The 20,799-nt window shown below is 47.8% G+C and overlaps 1 protein-coding gene across 13 annotated transcripts in view; it reads left to right on the top strand.

The window, feature by feature from the left end:
• Positions 1-19,617, top strand: part of ATG4C (autophagy related 4C cysteine peptidase) — a 155,475-nt gene extending 135,858 nt beyond the window's left edge. For 4 of the 13 annotated variants that reach the window (XM_070268968.1, XM_070268967.1, XM_070268969.1 and 1 more), the window contains one exon: positions 18,234-19,106. In XM_070268968.1, the coding sequence (XP_070125069.1) occupies positions 18,234-18,977 (744 nt within the window). In that variant the 3' untranslated portion in view covers positions 18,978-19,106. Of the gene's footprint in view, positions 166-18,233 lie in introns of those variants that run through there. The other 9 variants (XM_070268947.1, XM_070268948.1, XM_070268949.1 and 6 more) reach the window with 6 other exon arrangements.
• The last annotated feature ends 1,182 nt before the right edge of the window (positions 19,618-20,799 follow it).

The following is a 20,799-nucleotide window of genomic DNA, read 5'->3' as shown; positions in this document are numbered from 1 at the left end:
CGTATCAAAAGCCAGTAAATTTTATTCCTTTTCGGCAAAATTATTTATCAAAGAATAGTGAAGAATTTAAGCAACGAGAGATCATGTCCTCTCTCTCTTTTAAAGTAGACTTTATATTTTAGGACAGTTTTAGATTTAATGAAAAATTAAGAAAAATTATAAAAAAGAAAACAGAGTTTTTATGTATCTTTTTCGCTACAATGTTAAGGTACGAAATTTGCAGATTTTTCACCTGGAGATTTTTTTAAGTGAAGATTTTTAAAGTTTTACTATTTTTTTTTTGATAGTTGCATAAACAAAAAGTGACATTTTGTTGATAAGTGGCATCATAATTTGGGGGGGTGTATAATTTTAAGCTTTTTTCCTTATTGGTTTTTCTTGTCATGTCTTCATTTCTGCCCTCGTTCTGATATATGGTAACAGCGCCAGGATGTCCGGGAGAGGGAACACCTTGGAATCTGGAGTCAGAAGGCTTGGGTTTGAAACCCAGCTCTGTCACTTATTAGCTGACCGGTTAATGTCTTTGAGAGTCTTCGTTCCTTCCTGTGAATTGGGAATATTGAGAACCAATCGGGTTAGAAAAGGCTATCAATGTAGCCAGTAAAGGGTGAACCAGGTGTTAGTTCTTCTGATGAGTACCCCTCACACGTGAGACGCGACTCTAGGCTAACATAGTTTATTTTATAAAGCACAGTTTATATATTCAGATACGCCATGTCTCTAGAGAATAAACGAACGAATTCAGCACGGCAATGGGTAGCGTATGGTCTTGGAATCGCAGACCTGAATTTGAATCCTGGCCCTCCCACTCGGCAGCTGTGTGACTTTGCACTTTGCCTCCTGCCTTCTCTCATTCTCAGATTCCTGATCTAAAGTGGGATAACATCATCGAAGTGACAGAGTCATTCTGGGGATTGTATCTGATGTATGTTAAGCATCTAACACAGCGCCGCCCGCCGAGCAGGCCCCAGAATCATGTCGTTGTCGCTTTGGGTCTTTTGAGCTCCACCCTCCTGAGTGCCCTCCACCGTCTGAAGCTCCTCTCTGTGGGTGTTCTCAACGGGGGCAAGTCCTTATGCCCCGAGGCTTTTACTGCCAGACACGGAAGTCAGGTGTGATGAATAAAACGGATGATTATTAGAGTCACAGGACGTCAGGACGTCCCTGACGTCCCTGAGCCTCCAGACGGGAGCCTCACTTTGCTCCCTATACTTTTTGTGACATTTACTGCCTTATAATCACTTCTTAAATGTCTGCTTACCCCACAAACTGTAAAGCTCCACGACGTGAACAATTCCAGAGACTTTAAACATCAATAACTTGCCTGGACATCCCTGGGGTGAGATGCCCTTAGGACAAAAAGAACTGCAAAAAGAATCTTAAATGACCCACTGTAATCGTGTTGGGGGTAGTACTGTAGGCATTGTTAATTATGAGATTCTTGTGTGTATTTTGGGGGAATAAAAGCAAATTAGTAATTAAGGGTTACTGTAATTCTATAATTTCTGGAGTTGTTGAAAATTGAGACCATCAATGTAGTAGAAAGGAGTAAAAAATCTTATAGTTTAAATTGGAAGTATGAATATGAGATCATAATTTTTTTAAGAAAAATTTCGAACTCTGTCCACTGAAAAGGCCTAGAAACCATGACCAACACAGAAACAGTGAGACCCGAGTGCTCAGATTGTGGTGCAGAAATGCCCTATCCCATGAGAAGGAACCAAGACTCCTTAGGGAAATGGCTGATTCCATTAGGGACACGGACAGTCACACTTGGATCAGGCAGCAGGGAAGCTGGCAAAGCTACCAGGTTTCCCTCAAAAGGCCCAGGAGCCAACGGGAGGAGGCTCCCGGCTAAGGATGGGATGGTGTGAGCATCCATACGCGTAGTAATGCAATTGATTAGAACCCATCCGATCTGTTTAAAAATCCTAAGTTCATAAGGATACAAAGAAAGAGAGAAAAAGAGAACACAAGAAAGAGAGAGGGAGAACATGTGAGAGAGAGAGAGAAAGAGAGAGAGGGAAAGCGAGCAAGCAATCGGTCACCACAGAAAGATGCTGGTCAACCAACTCATTAGTCTGAAAAATAAAAATAAAGGGAAAAAAGTCAAGCGTGTATCTTGCCTTTTCTACGTGAATTGTACAACTGGGTAACTGAATAGAAGATGGAGGAAAGGTTCTTTTTATAAACGTATTCCAGCTAATAAATATAAATGAAAAGATGGAATGAGAATATCACCACTTGGTCTCTCTAATGAATGAACGGATCGGGGCATTTGTTAAGCTACTAACATCACAAAAGACAGACATTGATATTATGGGTCTCCTGACAGAAGAACACTCTTTGCCAAAAAATTCCAACCTGAGAGTAGAAAGCAAGTCCCTGTTTGGGCCTGACCTCAGCGAGGAGCCCCTCTGGTGGCCTCCCGACGTGACTGAGCACTGCCACCTCTTCTGCTTTTATGTCTTGTCCATGCATTCAGTCGTTTCGCAGACATTGGTTCACTCGATTATTGCGTGTTTTCCTTGTATCTACTCTCGTCCTCCTCCTGTCTAATATCTACTCAGCAGCTAAGTGATATTTTAAAATGTAAGCCAGAGCATGTCACTCCTCTGTTCAAAATCTGCCAGTGGCTTCCCATTAACCCTTGAGTCAAATCAAAGGTGTTTAGCATGACCAACAAGGTCCTACAGAATCTGGTCCAAATTCATCAGCTACCACTCTCTCCCCAGCTCGCTCTGCTCAGCCACATGGACCTTCTTGCTGCTTTGCTCTGAGGGAGCACATGCCCACCTCAGGACCTTTGCATAGACTATGCTCCCCGCAACATCTTTATGGCTTGCTCCCTTACTGCTTCCCAGTCTCTTCTCAAATATCTCCTCACTGGAGAGGCTTTTATTGGCTGTCCTAAATCAGCAGCAACCCTGGTACTCTCTACTCCCTTTGACCTGCTTTATTATTTTTTGTAGCGCTTATTATCACAACTGTATCTCGTATTTATTTATTAAGTATCTCTCTCCCATTAGATTGTAGGCTCTCGAGGAGGGATGTTGTTTATTTCATGCATTTCTGTGTCCCCAGTGCCTAGCGCAGTGCCTGTGACATAGTATTCAGTGAATTCCTGTTGAATGAATGAAGGAGTGCGTGCGGGAGTTGCTGTGTCACAGTGTTTTGCATCAAACGTCACAGCTTGTTGAGGACAAGGAGGACGTTTGTTAGTAAGCTTTTCATTGCAGCATCTTACATGATGCCTGGCAACTACAGGTCCTCAATAAATGCTTCTTGTACTATTAAAATTATCTTTTCCCATAATTTTTATACCTCTAGCTATAAGGACATTTCTAAAACAGAAGATTTACATTTTGTGTGTGTGTTGTCTCACTGGATTCCTGAGTTGTATTCTGTGAGATAACGTATCAAAATCAGACTCCCATAAGAAATAAAATCATTTCATCATGAAAAAATAGAGTGAGTTCTAAAGACCAGTAAGGGCACAGAAATCAAGCACGCCGGTCACTGGATGCTGTGTGGGTGAGGGAGCGTGTCACAGCCACCCCGCCTGTGGATCTTGGTAGGAAGCTGTGTCTCTGAGACTGTGTCCGAGGAGGTGGGTGGGAGAAAAAGGACCTTTTTCAGTCACACTCTGTTGGAGCCACTAGGTGGTGCCGTCAAAGACAGTGTGGTTTCCATTTGTGGATTCAGAGGGGAAATATCTTACTAACTTCTAAATTAAGTAACTTCCATTTTTTATTATAACACCATTGCATACTTATTGTAGAACATGTAGTAAATGCAAATAAGCAAGATGAAGAAACATTCACCCAGAACGTTTCCAGAAAGAACCACTGTTAATGACAGTATGCATTCTAATAATAATTAACACCAATAATAACAGTGGCTTCCCTTTGTTACGTGCTTGTTATGCGTCAGCCATGGCACTAATGCTGTATACTGATCAGCCTCCCAGTCTGTCTAGGAAATTCCTGTCTGTATAGCCATCTGTGGGATATAGATAAGTTATATAGTTACATATATATTGATAAGTATATCATATTAGCTTTTATTTGATAATTTGTCACATAGATGTTCAACAAATATTATTTGAATGAATTCTTGAGAATTTAGTGACATAATTCTTGAAAAGCATCTGACCCAGAGAGGCATTCAATAAACAGTAGCTACATATTGCTGTATGTATTAACACTAATTAGTTTACAAAACAACCCTGTAAACGTTCTTTGTTGAAGGTGCCCCTAAGAGAGCTGAGCTCGGTTGGTTGAGTGACCCAGTAGCAATAAGAAGTCCAAACTGAGCTTCTCATTTGGGATTTTCCCCCTTTGTCCTCCTGCACCTGGTCTAAAGGTTTGCTTTGAGCTCAGAGAGCTGTGCCCCAGGCTGGTGTAAGTGTGAAAAGTGAAGCCAGCCTGGAATCCCGCGCTCCCGAGTGACCGCTCTCCAGGGTCACACTGTCCGTGGGGCTCACAGAAACAAAAGCTGGTGCTGCGGCTGGCTCAGGACAGCTGTCTCCACAGAGACTCCTGGAATGTCTACGCGGGGAGATGAGCCTGTTTTCCTCGTGCCTACATCTCCACCCGCTTCTCTCCCTGACTGCTTTTGTTTCCACGCCACCTGAGGTTACTTTAAATTGATTTAGCAAGACACTGAACCTGACCTGTGGTCAGGCAAAGAGACAGAGAGATAATGATGGCTTTGCCTTCCAGAAGCTTTCTGACTAGTAGGAAGGGTAAGAGAAACATCTCCAAGACGAGGGACTCCTTCCAAGGCTCCTGACTTCCACTCAGAAAAGTAGCGAGTTTCTCAGCGTGTGATAAGGGGCCGTGTGCTCCAGTTTCACCTGCAGTGTTTGTTAAACGTGCATCTCACAACCACTGGACCTGAATCTCTGGATGCGGAGGGGAGTCCTTGGGATCTGTGTTTACAACAAGCATCACAGGCCCTTCTCAGCACACTGAAGTTTGAAGATCACTGTGCAGCCTCCCAAGATGACGGCAGATAATGATGGAGACTGAAAGGAACAGAGAGTGTATGTTTGACGTGCCCGCTCCATGCCAGACACTCGAGGAATCAATCACCGCGTGTCTCTTGATTCCTCTCAAGAATACTTTGAGAAACTATCATCGTCACCGTCATTCCCTTTCTTAGAGATGAAGAAGCCGAGGTACAGAGAGGTTGAATAACTTGCCCAACGTCACACATAGGAAGTAGCAGAACCAAGATTTGTGTCCCTGTGGTCTGACTCAAGAGCCCCTGCTTTTAATTACCAAAGTCAACTGCCTCTCATAGACGGCAGCTGTCACAAAGGCCTCGAAGAGGCCTGGACAGGTGCAGGATGCCCAAGGAAGAGCACGGGCAAAATGATTTATCTCCAAATGCAGCAACCATCAAACTACTGGTTCTCAGTCGGCCTTTAAAACTAGATTATATGGTATTGTTTTTATTCTTCCAAAGTCACATGAGCAGTTTTTACGAAGAGCATAACAGCAATCTACTGAGCACCTTTTCTGTGTAATGCCGTTGATATGCATTATCTCGTCAATCCTTGTGACAACTCCGAAATAACGTTTGACTCCATTTAGAGATACAGAAAGTGTTCTTAGAGAATGAAAGTAATTTTTCCCAAGGACACGTAGTTATTAAGTGGTAGAATCAGGTCTGTTTTTAATCCAACATCTGTTGCATCAACGAAAGTGGGTTCAGCTACGAGTAACAAACAGTGCATAATGGTGTGAACAATGTAGGAAGGGATCCTCACGCATCAGCAAGTCCCGAGGCAGGATGGCTTTGAGGCTCGGTTAATTCAGAGGCTCAATGATGTCATCAAGGTCTATTCAACCTTGCATTGGCCCAAGTTTGGGCAATTTATGGGTTGAATTGTGTCTCCCCCTTAAAAAAGATATGTTGAAGTCCTAACCTCAGTACCTCTGAATGTGATCTTACTTGTAAATAGGGTATTCACAGAGCTATCCAAGTTAAAATGAGGTCATTAGGGTGGGCTGTCATCCAATGTGACTGGTGTTCTTTTTAAAAGGGGACATTTGGACACACACAGAGGGAAGACAATGTGAAGACACGCAGGGAGAAGACGGCCATGTGGCTGGAGTGATGCCCCCACAAGCCAGGGGCCACCAAGGACTCCTGCAGACGCTGGAAGAGGTGAGGAGGACGCTCCCCTGGAGCCTGCAGAGAGAGCACGGCTCTGCCGACACCTTGATTTTGGACTTCCAGCCTCCAGAACTATGAGACAGTACATTTTTGTGTTGTCACCCAGCTTGTGGTACTTTGTTATGGCGGCCCCCGGAAGCTAGTCCAGCATTGCTTCCGCCATTGCTGGTATTGGTTCAACCTAAGGTTGGTAGCATGTGGCTGTTAGACTTTCAGGGGCCACATCCAGACAACAGAGTCCCCAGAAGAAAGAAGACACCACTTCTTTGGTTGTCAAGAAAACTCTTCTCTGAAGGAGCCCCAGCAGACTTCTCTCCCACTTCACTGGTCAGAGCCCCAGCCCTCTTGTCAGACGCCCTACTGGAACAGGATGGCCCGTGACCGGGCAGTCCCACCCTGAGACGCAGGCGGTCAGATTGTCCTGAGGTGCACGGCTATGTGTAGGAGAAGTGGATTCCTGAACAAATCAGGCTTGTCAGGAAGGAAGACGGATGGGGAGGAGGAGCGCTGGGTGGACCACCCGCAGTGTCCGTCATATTCTAGACTGTGTCCGTTATGCTGTGGCCGCCTTTGCTTTGTCCCAGTGTCTCTCCATGGGATGAGAATGATCGCTTTTGTTTTACTTGGAGGCAGGAGAAGTGAGTTTGGATTTATGAGTGAATTTGATTTACAGAAATATCGTCCCATATAGAACCTGCAGCTCATGCTCGAATCAGTGCCCAGGACACGTGGACTCTCAAATGGCAGGTCCAGTCATCCCCCCTTATCTGCGGTTTCGCTTTCTGTGGTCTAGTTACCCACGGTCAATGGCTGTCCGAAAATATTACATGGAAAATTCCAGAAACAAACAATTCATAAGTTTTACATTGCTCACTGTCCTGAGTACCATGATGAAGTCTCCCGCTGTCCCACTGGGGACGTGACTCATACCCTTGTCCCTCGGATCCTCACCGTATACGTCACCTGCCTGTGAGTCACTTAGTAGCTGTCCGGGTTATCGGATTGACTGATGGGTATCACAGTGCTTGGGTCCTAGGAACCCCTATTTTACTTAATGATGGGCCAAAGCACAAGAGTATGGTCATGGCGATTCGCCTATGCCAAAGAGAAATTGTTGTTGTTAATCTCCTGCTGTGCCTAATTTGTGAATGAAACTTTCTCATAGGTCTGTGTGCATAGGACCAACAACCTAGGCAGGGTCGGCACTCCCCGAGCTTCTAGCATCCACAGGGGGCCTTGGAATGTACCCCGATGGATAAAGGGAGGGGGCGACCATATCTGGCTCCATAGGGGTAATTTACCACGTGCAGTCTTTTGCTCTTTCAGCACCGATTTTTGTGAGACGGTCCTCTTGGGAGGGAGGGCTCATGGTTTCTTTTGGAGCTAGGATCTCAGGAGTAATTAGGAGGACACCTCCATCCTCATGGGCATCTTACTTCTGCTTTGCTGTAGGAAGTCAGAGGTACCACTGCCCGTATCCTGCACTCAGGCCGTCCCACGGTTTCCCTGAGGCCCCTCCTGCTGGGTGCCTCGTCTCTTAAAGCAGATCCATTCCTTAATGCAAACGTAAGGAATGCGAAATCCATTAAAGAGTCCTGAATATGTTGGGGGAAAAATATGACAGGATAAGTATGATGTAATTTAAGTATTTTGGCACAGCAAATGGAAAGAAATTACATTTCCTATTATCTTCCAACGGTTATTGAAAATGAGATGAAATATATTCTATACTCCCCCAAAAGTCAAGATTTTTTTTCCTTAAATGCAATTTTTCCCACAGTTTGTTCATTTGGTATGCATTCCCCTCCTTTCACGACATGGAGGCATTCTGTTATGAAACATTCAATGAAAAAAAATGGACAAAAAAAGTATACTACTTCTTTAAAATATATTGCAAGAATACTCATTTTCAGCTTTTTATTGCAGCGCTAGCTGGTATTCTTGCATGCAGTTTTGTAATTTATTCTGAACATTCTACTTAAACCTTTTTTCAATAGCATGATTTTATTAGAGTCAGCTCACTGGACTTTCCCAAAAAGGTATTTAAGATCAAATAAAACCAGTGCTTGGAAAAATATCATTACAATATGAAAGCAGTTACAAAAACATTAGTACTGCAAAGTTTTATTTCAAATGGCTGAGCTTGCTGTACCCCGGGTTATGGCACTTCTACTTCTGCAGACACACTTACCGGGGAAATGGGAAAAACTGTCATCTTAGCAGTTTTTGCACATAGTGGGGGCAGTGGGGGAGAAGAAGAGGGTATAAAAATTTAAGGTGAGGCAGCAAAATCTTTAGGCACTGGCACCAATGGTAAAGTAGATTTCCGTCCGTCCTCCACCCACCTTCCCATCCGCGCCCCCGCCCCAGCCCTCTGCTCTTCACCTGCTCTGGTGGGTGTGCCAGGACTCTTGCGATTGGTCTTCTACCCAGAGACAAAGTGCCAGTGTCTCTGAAATGTGGAAAGTGCCTTTTGGAAATCTGAGTGGATTGGTTATTGAATTAAATGCGTCAGAGTCTGATATTCCTTTTGGGGTTTTGTTCCACAGCTAATAAACTCTTGTCAACATGGTGTCTCATGGGTCAAGTGATGTCTTTTAGCACCTCGTCCGGCCAGGCGCAAAGTCCACATGTGAAGGGTTAGCCTCGAAGCGCCTTCCCGGGGGAGCCTGGCAGGCCTTCGTGAGTCCTCAGGCTCCGGTGGTGGGCACTCCGCGGCTCTTGTCCTCTCTCAAATGAGCTCCCCACGGCCATCCCCACACTCACCTCGAACCAGGCCAAGGAGCGAGCCAGCACCTGCTCTCATTTAACTTCATAACCGAGCACCAAAGACAAGTATTTCTCTCGTTCAGTTGTGAATATGCCTGTCCCTTCCCCGGTAACTGAGAGCTCTTGTGGCTGGAACCCAGCGTGCAGTGGGCGAGAGTCGGCCATGCCCAGGCTGCAATTCGATGGGCTTTTTTTTTGCTCAAGGAGATTGCTTTCAATTAAAATCTCATGTTTATCAGGAAAAGAGTGTCATGGTTGGGATATTCAAGCGGCTGCTGGATCAGGTGTCTGTATTTTAGAGAAAGCAATCCACTATTGACTGTGCAGCACAAGAGCGACGTTCAGCGAAGGCAAAATAAATCAGCATTTTTAGACATTGGTATTTTCATGCGGGTGATTATTAATCCACACGCAGCTCTATTACACAATGTTTCCCTCATGCCTTTTCCTCCAAGCGTCAAATCCGTGGCAAAGCACCTACATCCCTTAAGTTTGCAGATGAGGTGGTTTCCATGTGGACTTTCAAGTGCGATTTTGAAATTGCAAGTTACTGTTCGTCTTACTTTTCTAAGGAGAAATATGCTTAAAAAGTAAAGTCTTTATTGCTTCTTAAAAGGCCTAGCACTCTGTGATAAATTCTCATATTTTGACTGTTAATATGTTTGAATGAAAATTATTTATACATTTGGGTGAGGTTGAGTGGTTTTCATTTGATTGCTGCCTCTGGAAATGAAAGCAGAGTAGCAGGAAATTTACATGTCACGCTGTGATGTATATCCAGATTATGAGATGATTGCGCGGCAGACGGACCCCAAGTAAAATCATTCCCATCAAACTGTGACAACTGCAATTCCTGACAAGGCCTCTTAGTTTTGGGGGCTATTATCATTGTACAAGAATATAATCTATTGACAGCAGGGCTGTTTAATACATTTAAAGGCAGACAGTGGAAGAAATCTTAACTGTTTTCATTCGCCACTGCACAAGGGTGCAGATCAAACGTGAATTATATTTAAAAATATGCACGTATGATGATAAGATGCATGACATTCATCAACCTGTTTAGTCATGGTTAGGCTGAGGTGGGGAAAAGCCAATATCGCCGCCATATGCAGTCTGAAATAGAGACGTGAGACTGGGGATTCTCTCAGGCCCGGGCAGAGTGAGCAGACAGGGAGATGTTCTTCTTCACCCCCACCTGTCTGAGCTCCAGGGTGGTCCGCGGTGGTGGCAGCAGCAGCAGCAGCAGCAATGGCTCAGGAGGGTCTCTGCAGGGTCACTGTGGGGCCTCTGTCCTGGCCTTTCTGTCTAGTGCACGTGCTCGCGCCTACTCTGCGCAGCCGTGTGCGCTGTGGGTGAGGCGGACATGGGCGGATGGGGGCCCCTACAGAGGCTCAGAGTTACGGGGACACGTGTGTGCTGATAGAACCAGAGTGAAAACCGGGCCTCGGCGTAGGGAAGGGTCCCAATGCCTGAGCGTGGAATCGCTCAGCCTCCTGGTCCCAATTACGTGAATGGGGTGTTGGTGGAGAGGCCGCCTGGCTCTCCATCTCACAGGAGCGCAGGTGGAGACAGGACTGCTTCAGCTCTCCCACGGGGAGTGACATTTACGTCCCCTGTCAACAGGGCTCGGCGTGGTCCCTTTTTAGGAGAACACTCTGGCATAGCCGTGAGGGGCGGTATGTTTTCTTTGTGAAGGGCTGAGAATAAGCCACTGGGAGCATCTTCAATTCCCAAGTTTGTGAAGACTCTGCAAACCACAGCGCAGAATTCAGTCATTTAATAAAACAAAAGATGTTCCAGGGCAGTTTTTTAAGAAAGGGAATGAAGCGGCCTGATGAGTTAACGGCATTCTCCCTGGAGGGGTTAGTTTATCAGCTAATATTCAATTCCTAAGGTACAAACGACTTTGCATGGAGACAGTGGCAGGAAGAACAAAGGAGGCAGAAAAGGGTAAAACGTCCAAGTGTCAGCTCGATGGCCAGAAACTCCGGGTCTTCTGTTCCTCTCTACCGCTTTGGAAAAGAAAATGCTCGAAGAAGCCGCACTGCCTGTTTTTCTCCTTAAAACCGGAACTACTAAAGTGAACGGAAAGTTATTTTTAGTGCCCATTCTGAAGGTTAATCATGACAAGAGGCCCTTGTCCTTTGAAAGGCTGTGTGAGTCTCTCCTGAGAGAAGGAAGGAGGGTCCCCAAAGGGCATACAACACTGAGGCCTGGTGCCACTCGGAGCTGCCAGGCCAGGACCAGAATGAACCTGTCGGCGTGGCCCAGGGGGACCTCAGAGTGATGGTGGCAGCCCAGGAAGGGACTAGCGACCTCACTCAGAAGAAGAGAGAGCAAACCGGCCTCTTTGCTGTGCAGGGCGGCTGCCGTTGACCCACACTGGGACGAGGCGGGCGGCGTCTCTGAGCGTGAGGTGGGGCCTCCCTGTGGGTGATCACTGCGGCTTCACATCAGCAAGCGTTTCGGGACGGCCTCCTGTGTGCAGACTGCGCTGGCCCTTGGCGTCTTCCCATGTCTCACAGGGCTTGTGGCTTCTGTCATGGAAGATGGGTGAGGGGACAGGAGAATCTGGGAAGGACCTTTTGGTTTAGTCATTGCAGTCTTTGAAGCATCTAGCAGGGTGTGTGGCACAGCATAAGCATGCAATACCGTGTTTTAATGAACTTTTTATTTTAAAAGAGTTTTAGATTTAAGGAACAATTGCAAAGATGGCACAAAGTTCCCATATAACCCACACCCAGTTACCCTATTATCAACGTCTTAGTCAGTGTGGTGCATTTGTTACAATTAATGAACCAATATTGACATGTTCTTATTAACTAAAGTCTCTACTTTAGTTCCTTTGTCTTCACCGAAGTCCTTTTTCTGTCCCACCAGCCCATCCAGGATCCCACATTCCGTTTAGTGGTGCCCTCAGCTCTCTTGACCGTGACAGTTTCTCAGACTGTACCGGTTTGGATGAACTTGGCAGTTCTGAGGAGTACTGGTCAGGCATCTGTGGAACGTCCTTCTGGCTGAGATTGGACTTTTTTTCTCATGACGGCACTGAGGTAGTGGCTGGGGGGAGCAAGCACAGAGGTGAGGTGCCATTTTCATCCCATCGCATCGAGGGGATGCTGTCAGCAGGGCTCTTGAGGCTGGCCTTGATCACCTGGCTCAGGGGCGACTGGCAGGTGTCCCCCAGCCCTTTCCGGGCTGTTCTCCGTGTGCAGCCCACCCTTCAGAGCGCAGGCAGTTAACCCAATCTGGGCCCATCAGATGGCCTCCTCCAGGACTCTGGGGTTGGGGTTCAGAGGCCCGTCCTCTCCTGGGGTTGCCTGAACCAGGTGAGGAGGGGTGGGGCGCATCTCCTGCCTGGTTCGCGGAGGAGCAAGGAAAGCTGGGTCTGAGGAGAGAGACCGGTGCAAACAGAGAGGGTGAGGACAACGGAGCCGCCGGAGAGGGGAGGGGATCCGCCTGGTGTGTGGAGCTTTCTGGAACTTAGTTCTGTCCCTCGGGAGACCCACCCGCAGTTTCCGCTTGGGGTTCAGCGAGACACTGCATAGCTTACATGACCTCTGCGCCCCCTGTTTAAAAGATACTTTGCGTGGTTCTTGGTGACTCATAATTAACGTCACCTAAGATGATTTCAGATAATTTTCAAACACTGTTGTACAGAAAGGCGGGCCTGCTTTTCCGCCCTCCTCCCGGCTCTGGCCCGTGCGCGAGGGACTGGGGCCTTGGCCTCGCCCCGTCCAGACGAGACAGAAGCCGCGCTCTCCCCCGCGGTCCGGCCCTCAAGGGAAGGGACGCGGCGTGGTCCCCGAGCGGGGATGGGGGCCGATCCCGTGCGCGTGCGATGCTCGCGCGTCTGCGGCGGGTCCTGCGCCCCGGGCGGCGCACCGTGCGCTCCCACAGCCCGGACGGTCTCCACCCCACGGGCGGGTCTCGTCGTCTTCCAGTCGTTCGTTTATCTCAAACCAGAACACAGTTTCATTCTTTACACCCACGGTATTTGGGGCAGGGCTTGGTACACAGAAGGCGCCCAATACTTGTTTGATGAATAAGACACGGATTTACTATTCAGTTCAAATGCTTTTAGGTGCTTCCCGTCGTGTTTTAAGGATAGGACTCCAATTAGAGGTGAAAAGGTAAATAGAAGGGAATAGCGCCCGACAGTTCGAGCGTGTTTTCCATGCTTTGTGCAGCTGAGCTCTCAGCGCGGGTGGGAGGCGGGACGGCGGGCTGTCGCCGTGTCTGCCGGACGTGGACGCGGAGTCTGACTGTGCGAGGCCGCGCGACCCGCACGTGGTCACCCGTCCGGGAGGGGCGCACGTGGAGGCCCCACCCTCCACACCTCGGCGCATCTGGGAGGGGCTGTCTGCGGACTCCTCGGGTTAGGATGCGGGTGGGCCGGAGCCGCGGCTGCGCAGGGCAGGCGGGGAAGAGGGGCGCCTGCCTGTGGGGGGATCGCGGGGGGGGGGGGGGCGCGTCCAAATCGCGGCGTGAGGCTTATTTTCAGAGCGCGGTAGCGGGCCCCGTCTCGGCTGAGCGGAATCCTGTGCAACCCAAGTTCAGCTCAGCGGAGTTCATCACCAGCGGAGACTTACAAATGTGTCTGCGCTCCCACCTATTGAACGCCCCGCGAGTGTGAGCATCAGGTTATTCGGCTGTGAAATAATAGCAACAAAGTTAGTTATGTTTAATTTAACTGTTGAATGGAGGTTCGGCAATTTGGGACCGACGCCTCGGTGAGGAATGGAGAATGGGAGGACCGGACAGTCAGGTCCCTGCCCCTAACAGCCCAGGCTCTGCCGAGGGAGGGGGCCGGTCTGCGCCCCCCAGCCTGCCGGTCAGCGTCAGCCCCTGCGCACCTGTCCCGGCCCTTCCGCCGTCCCAGCCTTCTCCAGGGGAGAGCAAACTGCAGACGATGGCAGGTCCCAAAGCCCGGGGAGGAGCCCTCTGAAAGCCAGGAAGAGTGAGCTCCCTTTCCTTGTCTGAGATACTTCTCCAGGAGGACAGTTTAAGTAATCTTGTCCTCATAGGCTGACATGGTGCAGAGGGTGGCTGAGGAAGAAGGAGGTGCTAGGTGCAGGGTTGTACCCCGACGCCGGGAAGTGTTGCCTGCCTTCTGTTGCGCAGTGTCTAATGACAGGGTTCCCCCGCCCTCCCTCCCTTCCCTGTTTCTGATTTTCCGTGATTCCTGATTTCCATGATTGCCACTGAATGGGAGTCGAAAGGACATTCTTGGCATTTGGGGTCTTCATTGTACAGCTTTCGAGTCCATCAGAGGCCGTTTGCCAGCCTTGGCCCTGGCCCCCCAAAGCCAAAAGCACCACCCCCCATAAACGTTATGACAGCCAAAATCATCTCTGATTAAGAAACTCTCTGATTAAGAACCACTGTTGTCCATCCGGCCAGTTTTCCCAAACTAGGAAGAAAAGGAGGAAAGAGTCCTTATGAAGGTTCTCACGATTTTTATTTAAAGAGCTGAGAATCAAAGGGAAGGGAATTAACATGATAGGATGAGAAAAGTGCCCAATTTCCCTTGCCTGCCTCAACCCTACAGGCTGAAAAAACAAAATATCCACTTTTCCGGATGTCTTTGCACCTAGCATTGGTCACAGACAGAGTCTGGTCAAGGATTCGTAAGTGGAGGTCTGCTGAGGGTGCAAAGGCCTTGGCTTTTCTTGATAAATGGGAAGGACAGGAATGGCACATCCTTTCCTTCTTCTTCCTGACTTGCACATAAATGGGATGGCAGGAGCTACAGCAGTTATATTGCAACCATGAGGAAAAAGCTAATTGAAGAAATGTCAGCAACTGCCTATCTTCAGACTTCTTGTTATGTGAGAAAAATAATCTATTTGTTTAAGCTGCCCAAGTCCTACTGTCAGTAGCAGCAGAAGGCATTTCTGTCTGGCATAGCACCATTTAAAATATTTATAGAAGTTAAGTAATAATATGGAAGCATTTTTACAATTTAATATTGGTGAAAAAGCAGGATGTGTGTGTATGTGAGAGTGTGTGGGTGTGTTACATATATTTGAAGCTACTGCAGCCTGTGGCGTGCTGGTGGAGGGACCGCGGAAGCACCATCCCGCTGCGCTTGTCTCCCTCGTGGGTGGGCGCCGGGCTGTTGCAGAGCTGCTGGTGAAGCAGAGGAAGTCGGCACTGTCCTCGTGTGTGAGGGGCCCTCCGTGGAAACGGGGCCAGTGAACGATGAGTCCTTCCTGCATCCACTGCAAGCGTTTGCTGGGGCCACAGGCCAGGTTCCGCGCACGGCTGTGATGGGCTCCACACGCCCACGGCCCCTGCCCTCGTAGGACGCACGGTTTACTAATGGAAAGTCACTTATCAAATAACCACACAAACGTCCCACTTCAAGTGATGACTAAACCTGTAAAGGGACAGTAGAGGGAGCCGTGAGAGGGAGAAATCTGAGCTAGTGTGAGACATCCCTGAGGAAGCCTGATTTGAGCTGAGGTCTGGGGAGCTAACTAGGACAAGTAGGGAAGAAGAGAGTTCCAGGCAGAGGCGTTTGCAAAGGCCCTGGGGCCAGAGGGAGCATGGCCTGTCTGAAAGAGCTGAGGAGACCTGGAGCGCAGAGCAGGAGGGCGTGAGCGGGTGGGATGAGGCTGGGGGCCAGGGCGTGCAGGGTAAGGGTCCTGGCCCTGAGGCGCCCTGAGCCCCCGGACTTCACGGCAGGCTTCAATCCGGGAGCCATGCGATTTGCTTTGATTTGCAATGATTACCACGTCTTCAGCTATTGCTAACTGGGAGGCCCCACGCGAAGAGTTCACAAACTTAAAAATTTTTTCGGGGCAGTCCAGGGGCAGAGCGGTTAAGTTCGCACGCTCTGCTTGGGCAGCCCAGGGTTTCCCCGGTTGGGATCCTGGGCGCAGACATGGCACGGCTCATTGGGCCATGATGAGGCGGCGTCCCACATGCCACAATTAGAATACACAGCTATGTAGTACGGGGCTTTGGGGAGGAGAAGAAGAAGAAGAAAAAAAAAGAAGATGATTGGCAACAGATGTTAGCTCAGGTGCCAATCTTAAAAAAAATTTTTTTTTCATTGAATGCTCACAACAACCCTAGGGGGCAGAGACTATTGTCATCCCACTTTACAGACTGAGGCTCAGAGAGGTTAAGTGGCTTACCCCATGTCACACAGCTAACCAGTAGTGAACCCAGTACTTGAACTGAGCTCTGGCTAATGCCAGAGCCCTTTCCTCGTCACTAAGCAACACCGCCTCCCCCCACAGAAGGAGCTGCGTCCTCAGCGTGAAAAGAGAAGCTGGGCAGCAACCTCCTTGAAGGGCTCCCTGCACTGGGGGCTCTTGAGTTGTCGGGAGGGACGATGCTTGAGGCTGTTTGGACCCTGGAGGAGGCATTTTCTCCTGGTCCCCTTCCCTAGAGAGCTGGGGTGACCTCTGTCCACCTTCCTGGTGTGGCTCATCCCCTCACAACTGTGTTCTCCTGGGGATGCCCTCCTTCCTGCCGTCCTTGGGGAGGAACCGCTGGCGGGGAGGCCCCTCTGGAGCTCTCGGAGACCCTCCCCAGGCGGCTGTCCGTGCTCTCTGTCCGGTACAGGAGGAGTGCAGCTCCATTTGGGAGCTAAGGACCTGAAGAGGATGAGGCTCATGAACATGACCTTCTGCAGATCTGAGCCCGTGCCAGGGTGACCACATGGATAAGGAGCTGCATCCATTGCTACCAGATTATTGATTCTCAGGAGAAGACCGAGAGATGAAGTTCTCAGGCATCTTTCAGTTTCTTCCAGAAGTCACGGAGCAGCTGCCACTCTAAACAACCCTGAGCAGGATGAACATTTGGGGACAAGGGGTAATTTTTCTTTTTTTTCTTTTTCTTTTTTTTTTGGTGAGGAAGATTGGCCCTGAGCCAACTAACATCTGTTGCCAATCTTCCTCTTTTTGCTTGAGGAAGATTCACCCTGAGCTAACATCTGTGCCAATCTTCCTCTATTTTGTATGTGGGACACTGCCACAGCATGGCTGATGAATGGTGTGTAGGTCTGTGCCTGGGATCTGAACAAATGAACCCCAGACTGCTGAAGCAGAGGGCGCAAACTTAACCGCTATGCCACCAGGCCGGCCCCAGAAAGGGTAATTTTTAAATAAAGAAAAATACTGTTCTCTGCAAGAAAATTTGGCCGCTAACTTCGTGTGACAGGTGTAATAGACTGTGGTAGTTTTGGGGGATGCGTGGTGTGAAGTAAGGCAGGAGAGGTAATAGGCGTCCTGGCATTTATTCTTTATGTAGGAATATTTGTTCCTCAAAGTCAGACTACGTGGAATATTAGCATTTGAATAAATTATTCAACACCTTCTAGAGAAAGCAAGGGGAAAAATCTTTTCAGCCTTATAACATGGCAATCTACAAGGTAGTAGAAAAAGAAGGCTGTCATTTTTTCTTCAATTACAAAAGGCAAATATTTATTATTTATAAGTATTCGCCTTGTAGAGGCTTAACTGTTATTTATGAACCTGTTGCACACTGATTTTCAATGTAACTCATTATTTTTAGCCTTAGGGTGTTGTAAAGGCACACGGATATATTTAATGACACTCTGCTAGTCAGCGCAATTACACTGTGATCATTATGTAAAATGTGCTATTAATTAAACCAATTTCTAGTTAGAACATTCGCTTCTGCAGGGCTTAATCTTAATCTTCAGCAATCTTTCTCTCTGTTTTTCACCTATTAATTATGTGATTACTTTTTAAGTTAATATGATAGAATATGTTTTTATTTTTAAGCTTAATACTGTCAATTAGGAATATTTGTCAAATGGCTCTGGTATTTATGGGCCAAAGGTTTCTTTTTCTTGGACTGGAAAAAGGTTTAAAATGTTATTTTTGTGAAACTGAATTTTTTAAAAATAAATCAAAGTCTTATATGTTCCTTTTTCTGCATAAGCAGCATTCTTCACAAAAATCCTTATTTTCACGACTTATGAAAATACCCAGTTTCATTTTACTTGACTCATTTCAGTGTCGTGTTGGCATACTTTAAAATGTCCTTAAACTTCAGACTTACATTTTCACTGGCGTTTTCTTAAAGAAATGCTGAGCAGTGATGGAGGCGAGGGCGGTGGCGGGATGCAGGCCCCTCGCAGCCTCCGCGCGGCCCTCCTCCGAAGCCGGGACCACCTCTGAGGCCGTGTTTCCCTGCGCGGGGCCGGGAGGCCTGCTCCCAGCTTTACTGATGACTCTGCTGATGGAGGTTACGACAGCATTTCTAAAAAAAATTCCTTCTTCTCTCTCTAGGGTGAGCCGGTGTGGAAGGGATGCAAGGAGGAAAGGAAGGGAGCCGGCGTCACGGAGGGGGGCGACGAGAGGACGGGCGGCTCCCCTCCACGGACCTCCCCTCCACGGTCCCATCCACGGTCCCATCCACGGTCCCATCCACGGTCCTCCCCTCCACGGACCTCCCCTCCACGGACCTCCCCTCCACGGTCCTCCCCTCCACGGTCCCATCCACGGTCCTCCCCTCCACGGTCCCATCCACGGTCCTCTCCTCCACGGTCCTCCCCTCCACGGTCCCATCCACGGTCCCATCCACGGTCCTCTCCTCCACGGTCCTCCCCTCCACGGTCCTCCCCTCCACGGACCTCCCCTCCACGGACCTCCCCTCCGCGCACCTTCGTCTCCCGTCTCCCGAGCCGGGAGAAGAGTTTTAGAAATCCGAGCGGTTGCACAGAAGACGGGCCCACCCCGGACGGGTCAGAGAGCAGATCCCAGAGGAGACTCTTGAAGCGCAGGTGCAAGTCCCCACTTCTCCTCGACCTTCGCCTCCGTCCTGGAGGGGGACAAGGTTCTACGGAAGACTGCGCAGGCGTTATTTTGATGAGCGTTGCAAAACCGGGGCTCGGATCAGTATTTAAATCCCTGCGTGCATCCTGTCCCTCGGCGAGGGCGAGGCCTGGTCTTCCCCATCACGATGTCCGCAGTTTGGCTCCTTGCAAAGCTTTCGGAGGGCCCGGGGGTCCTGATGGTCCCTCGGTGCCCTGATGAAATGTTTTTACTCATCTCGCTTGCTGCCTGGGGTTGACGCTGGCGGCATCGCTCGCTCGCTGCCGGCGTATTAACATGGCTGCACCTGCTTAGACCACCGAGCGTTGTAACCCAGAAGGTGGGAATCAGGGCAGTGTTATTTATGTACTTCTTTAGCCTGTCCCACACTACCAAAATTTCCACCCGACACCATCCGCTAGGCAAGGGGATTTATCGTCAGCATGAAGCACCCAGCGAGCGGCATCAAACCCAGCCAACAGTTACTACCTTATGAAGCATCCCTGAACCTCCAGCCTTCTTTCCAAGTGATTAATGTCCCTTGGTTGCTGGTTTTAGTTGCAACATAGACTCCCTGTGAAAAGTTATGTGGTGTCCGTGTCAGAAGTTCTCTGGCTAATGAGGAAAGGATGGTGACAGAGGCCTGGAATTTTACAGTGGAATTTCCAAATGGAGCCAAGTTCAAAAGTCTTAAAAGAAAAGACTGATAGGGGCCGGCCTAGTGGCGTGGTGGTTAAACTCACGCTCTGTTTCGGTGGCCTAGGGTTCACTGCTCATCAAGCCACGCTATGGTGGCGTCCCACATACAAGATAGAGGAAGATCAGCACAGATGTTAGCTCAGGGACACTCTTCCTCACCAAAAAAAAAAAAACCAAAAAAGAAAAAAAGACTGATAAATTGATTAAGAACTTTGTGTCATAAAAAATACCATAAATAATGATAACATGGCCAAAATGTTTGCTTCACATATGACAGACAAAGGGCTAATGATGCAATATGCAAAGAGCCTTTACAAATCAATAAGAAGGCTAATAACCCAGCAGAAGAAAGGAGACAGATAAAAACATGAAAAACATAGAAAAAACGAAATGGTCAGCAAACGTATGGAAAAGATGCTCACCCTCACTCCTGTTCTATAAAAGGCAGATCAAAACAACAAAGATACACCATACTTATCGAAGAGGTAAAACTGTTACAGTTTAATGATGCTGCAATTAGAGAGAGCATGGGGAGGAGGCGTTCCCATGTGAGGTGTGTGCGTGAGTTGACCTGATCTCTTTAGATGGGGATTAGCAATAACTATCAAGGTGTGAGAGGCACACGTGGCCTGGTTCCCTGCCAGGATGGATGTATTCCCACAAGAAAGCAACAATATATGTGTAAAGAAATTTATTGTAGCCTAGTTTGTAACTGCTAAAAACTGGAAATACTTAAATGTTTAGGTAAATCATAGTACAACCATGCAATGGAATACTATGCAGCTATTAAAAAGAATAAGGTTGATATATATGGAGAAATATGAAATACTTTCCAAGATGTGTGACTTTGAGCAAGTTACTTAATCTGTGTCTCAGTTTTCTCATCTGTACAATAATAAACTTCAGTAGTAAATAAAAATAAAATATAATGATTAGTAATTAAAAATGGAAACCTATAATAATTGTACTTACCTTAAAGAACTATTGTGAGGAATAGTTGATATATATGAAGTGCTTAGACTAGATGGGCAGAGTAGAGACTGTGTGTTCTAAATATTATTAATGTAGTTGTTACATATTTTTATGTGAAAAAAAGTTTTAAGAAGGTATGTAGAGTGTAAAGACGTGTAAAAAGAGAAATGCGCAGACATCTCTGAAAGATACAAGAGGAAATACTGATAGTGGTCGATCCAGGATGCCTTACATCCTTCTAGGTGAGCTTGCATTGGTTTTATAACTTAAAAAAATGCAGAAACAAAAAACAAACTGTGTGGGAATTAGGGTTTTAACCAAGGTGAAGACAAAGAAAGATGTTCTTCTGGCAGATATCGCTCGTCATTCA

The sequence above is a fragment of the Equus caballus genome, chromosome 5, assembly GCF_041296265.1.
Source record: "Equus caballus isolate H_3958 breed thoroughbred chromosome 5, TB-T2T, whole genome shotgun sequence".
Classification (NCBI taxonomy): domain Eukaryota; kingdom Metazoa; phylum Chordata; class Mammalia; order Perissodactyla; family Equidae; genus Equus; species Equus caballus.
This window is presented reverse-complemented; position numbering and strand designations above follow the sequence as displayed.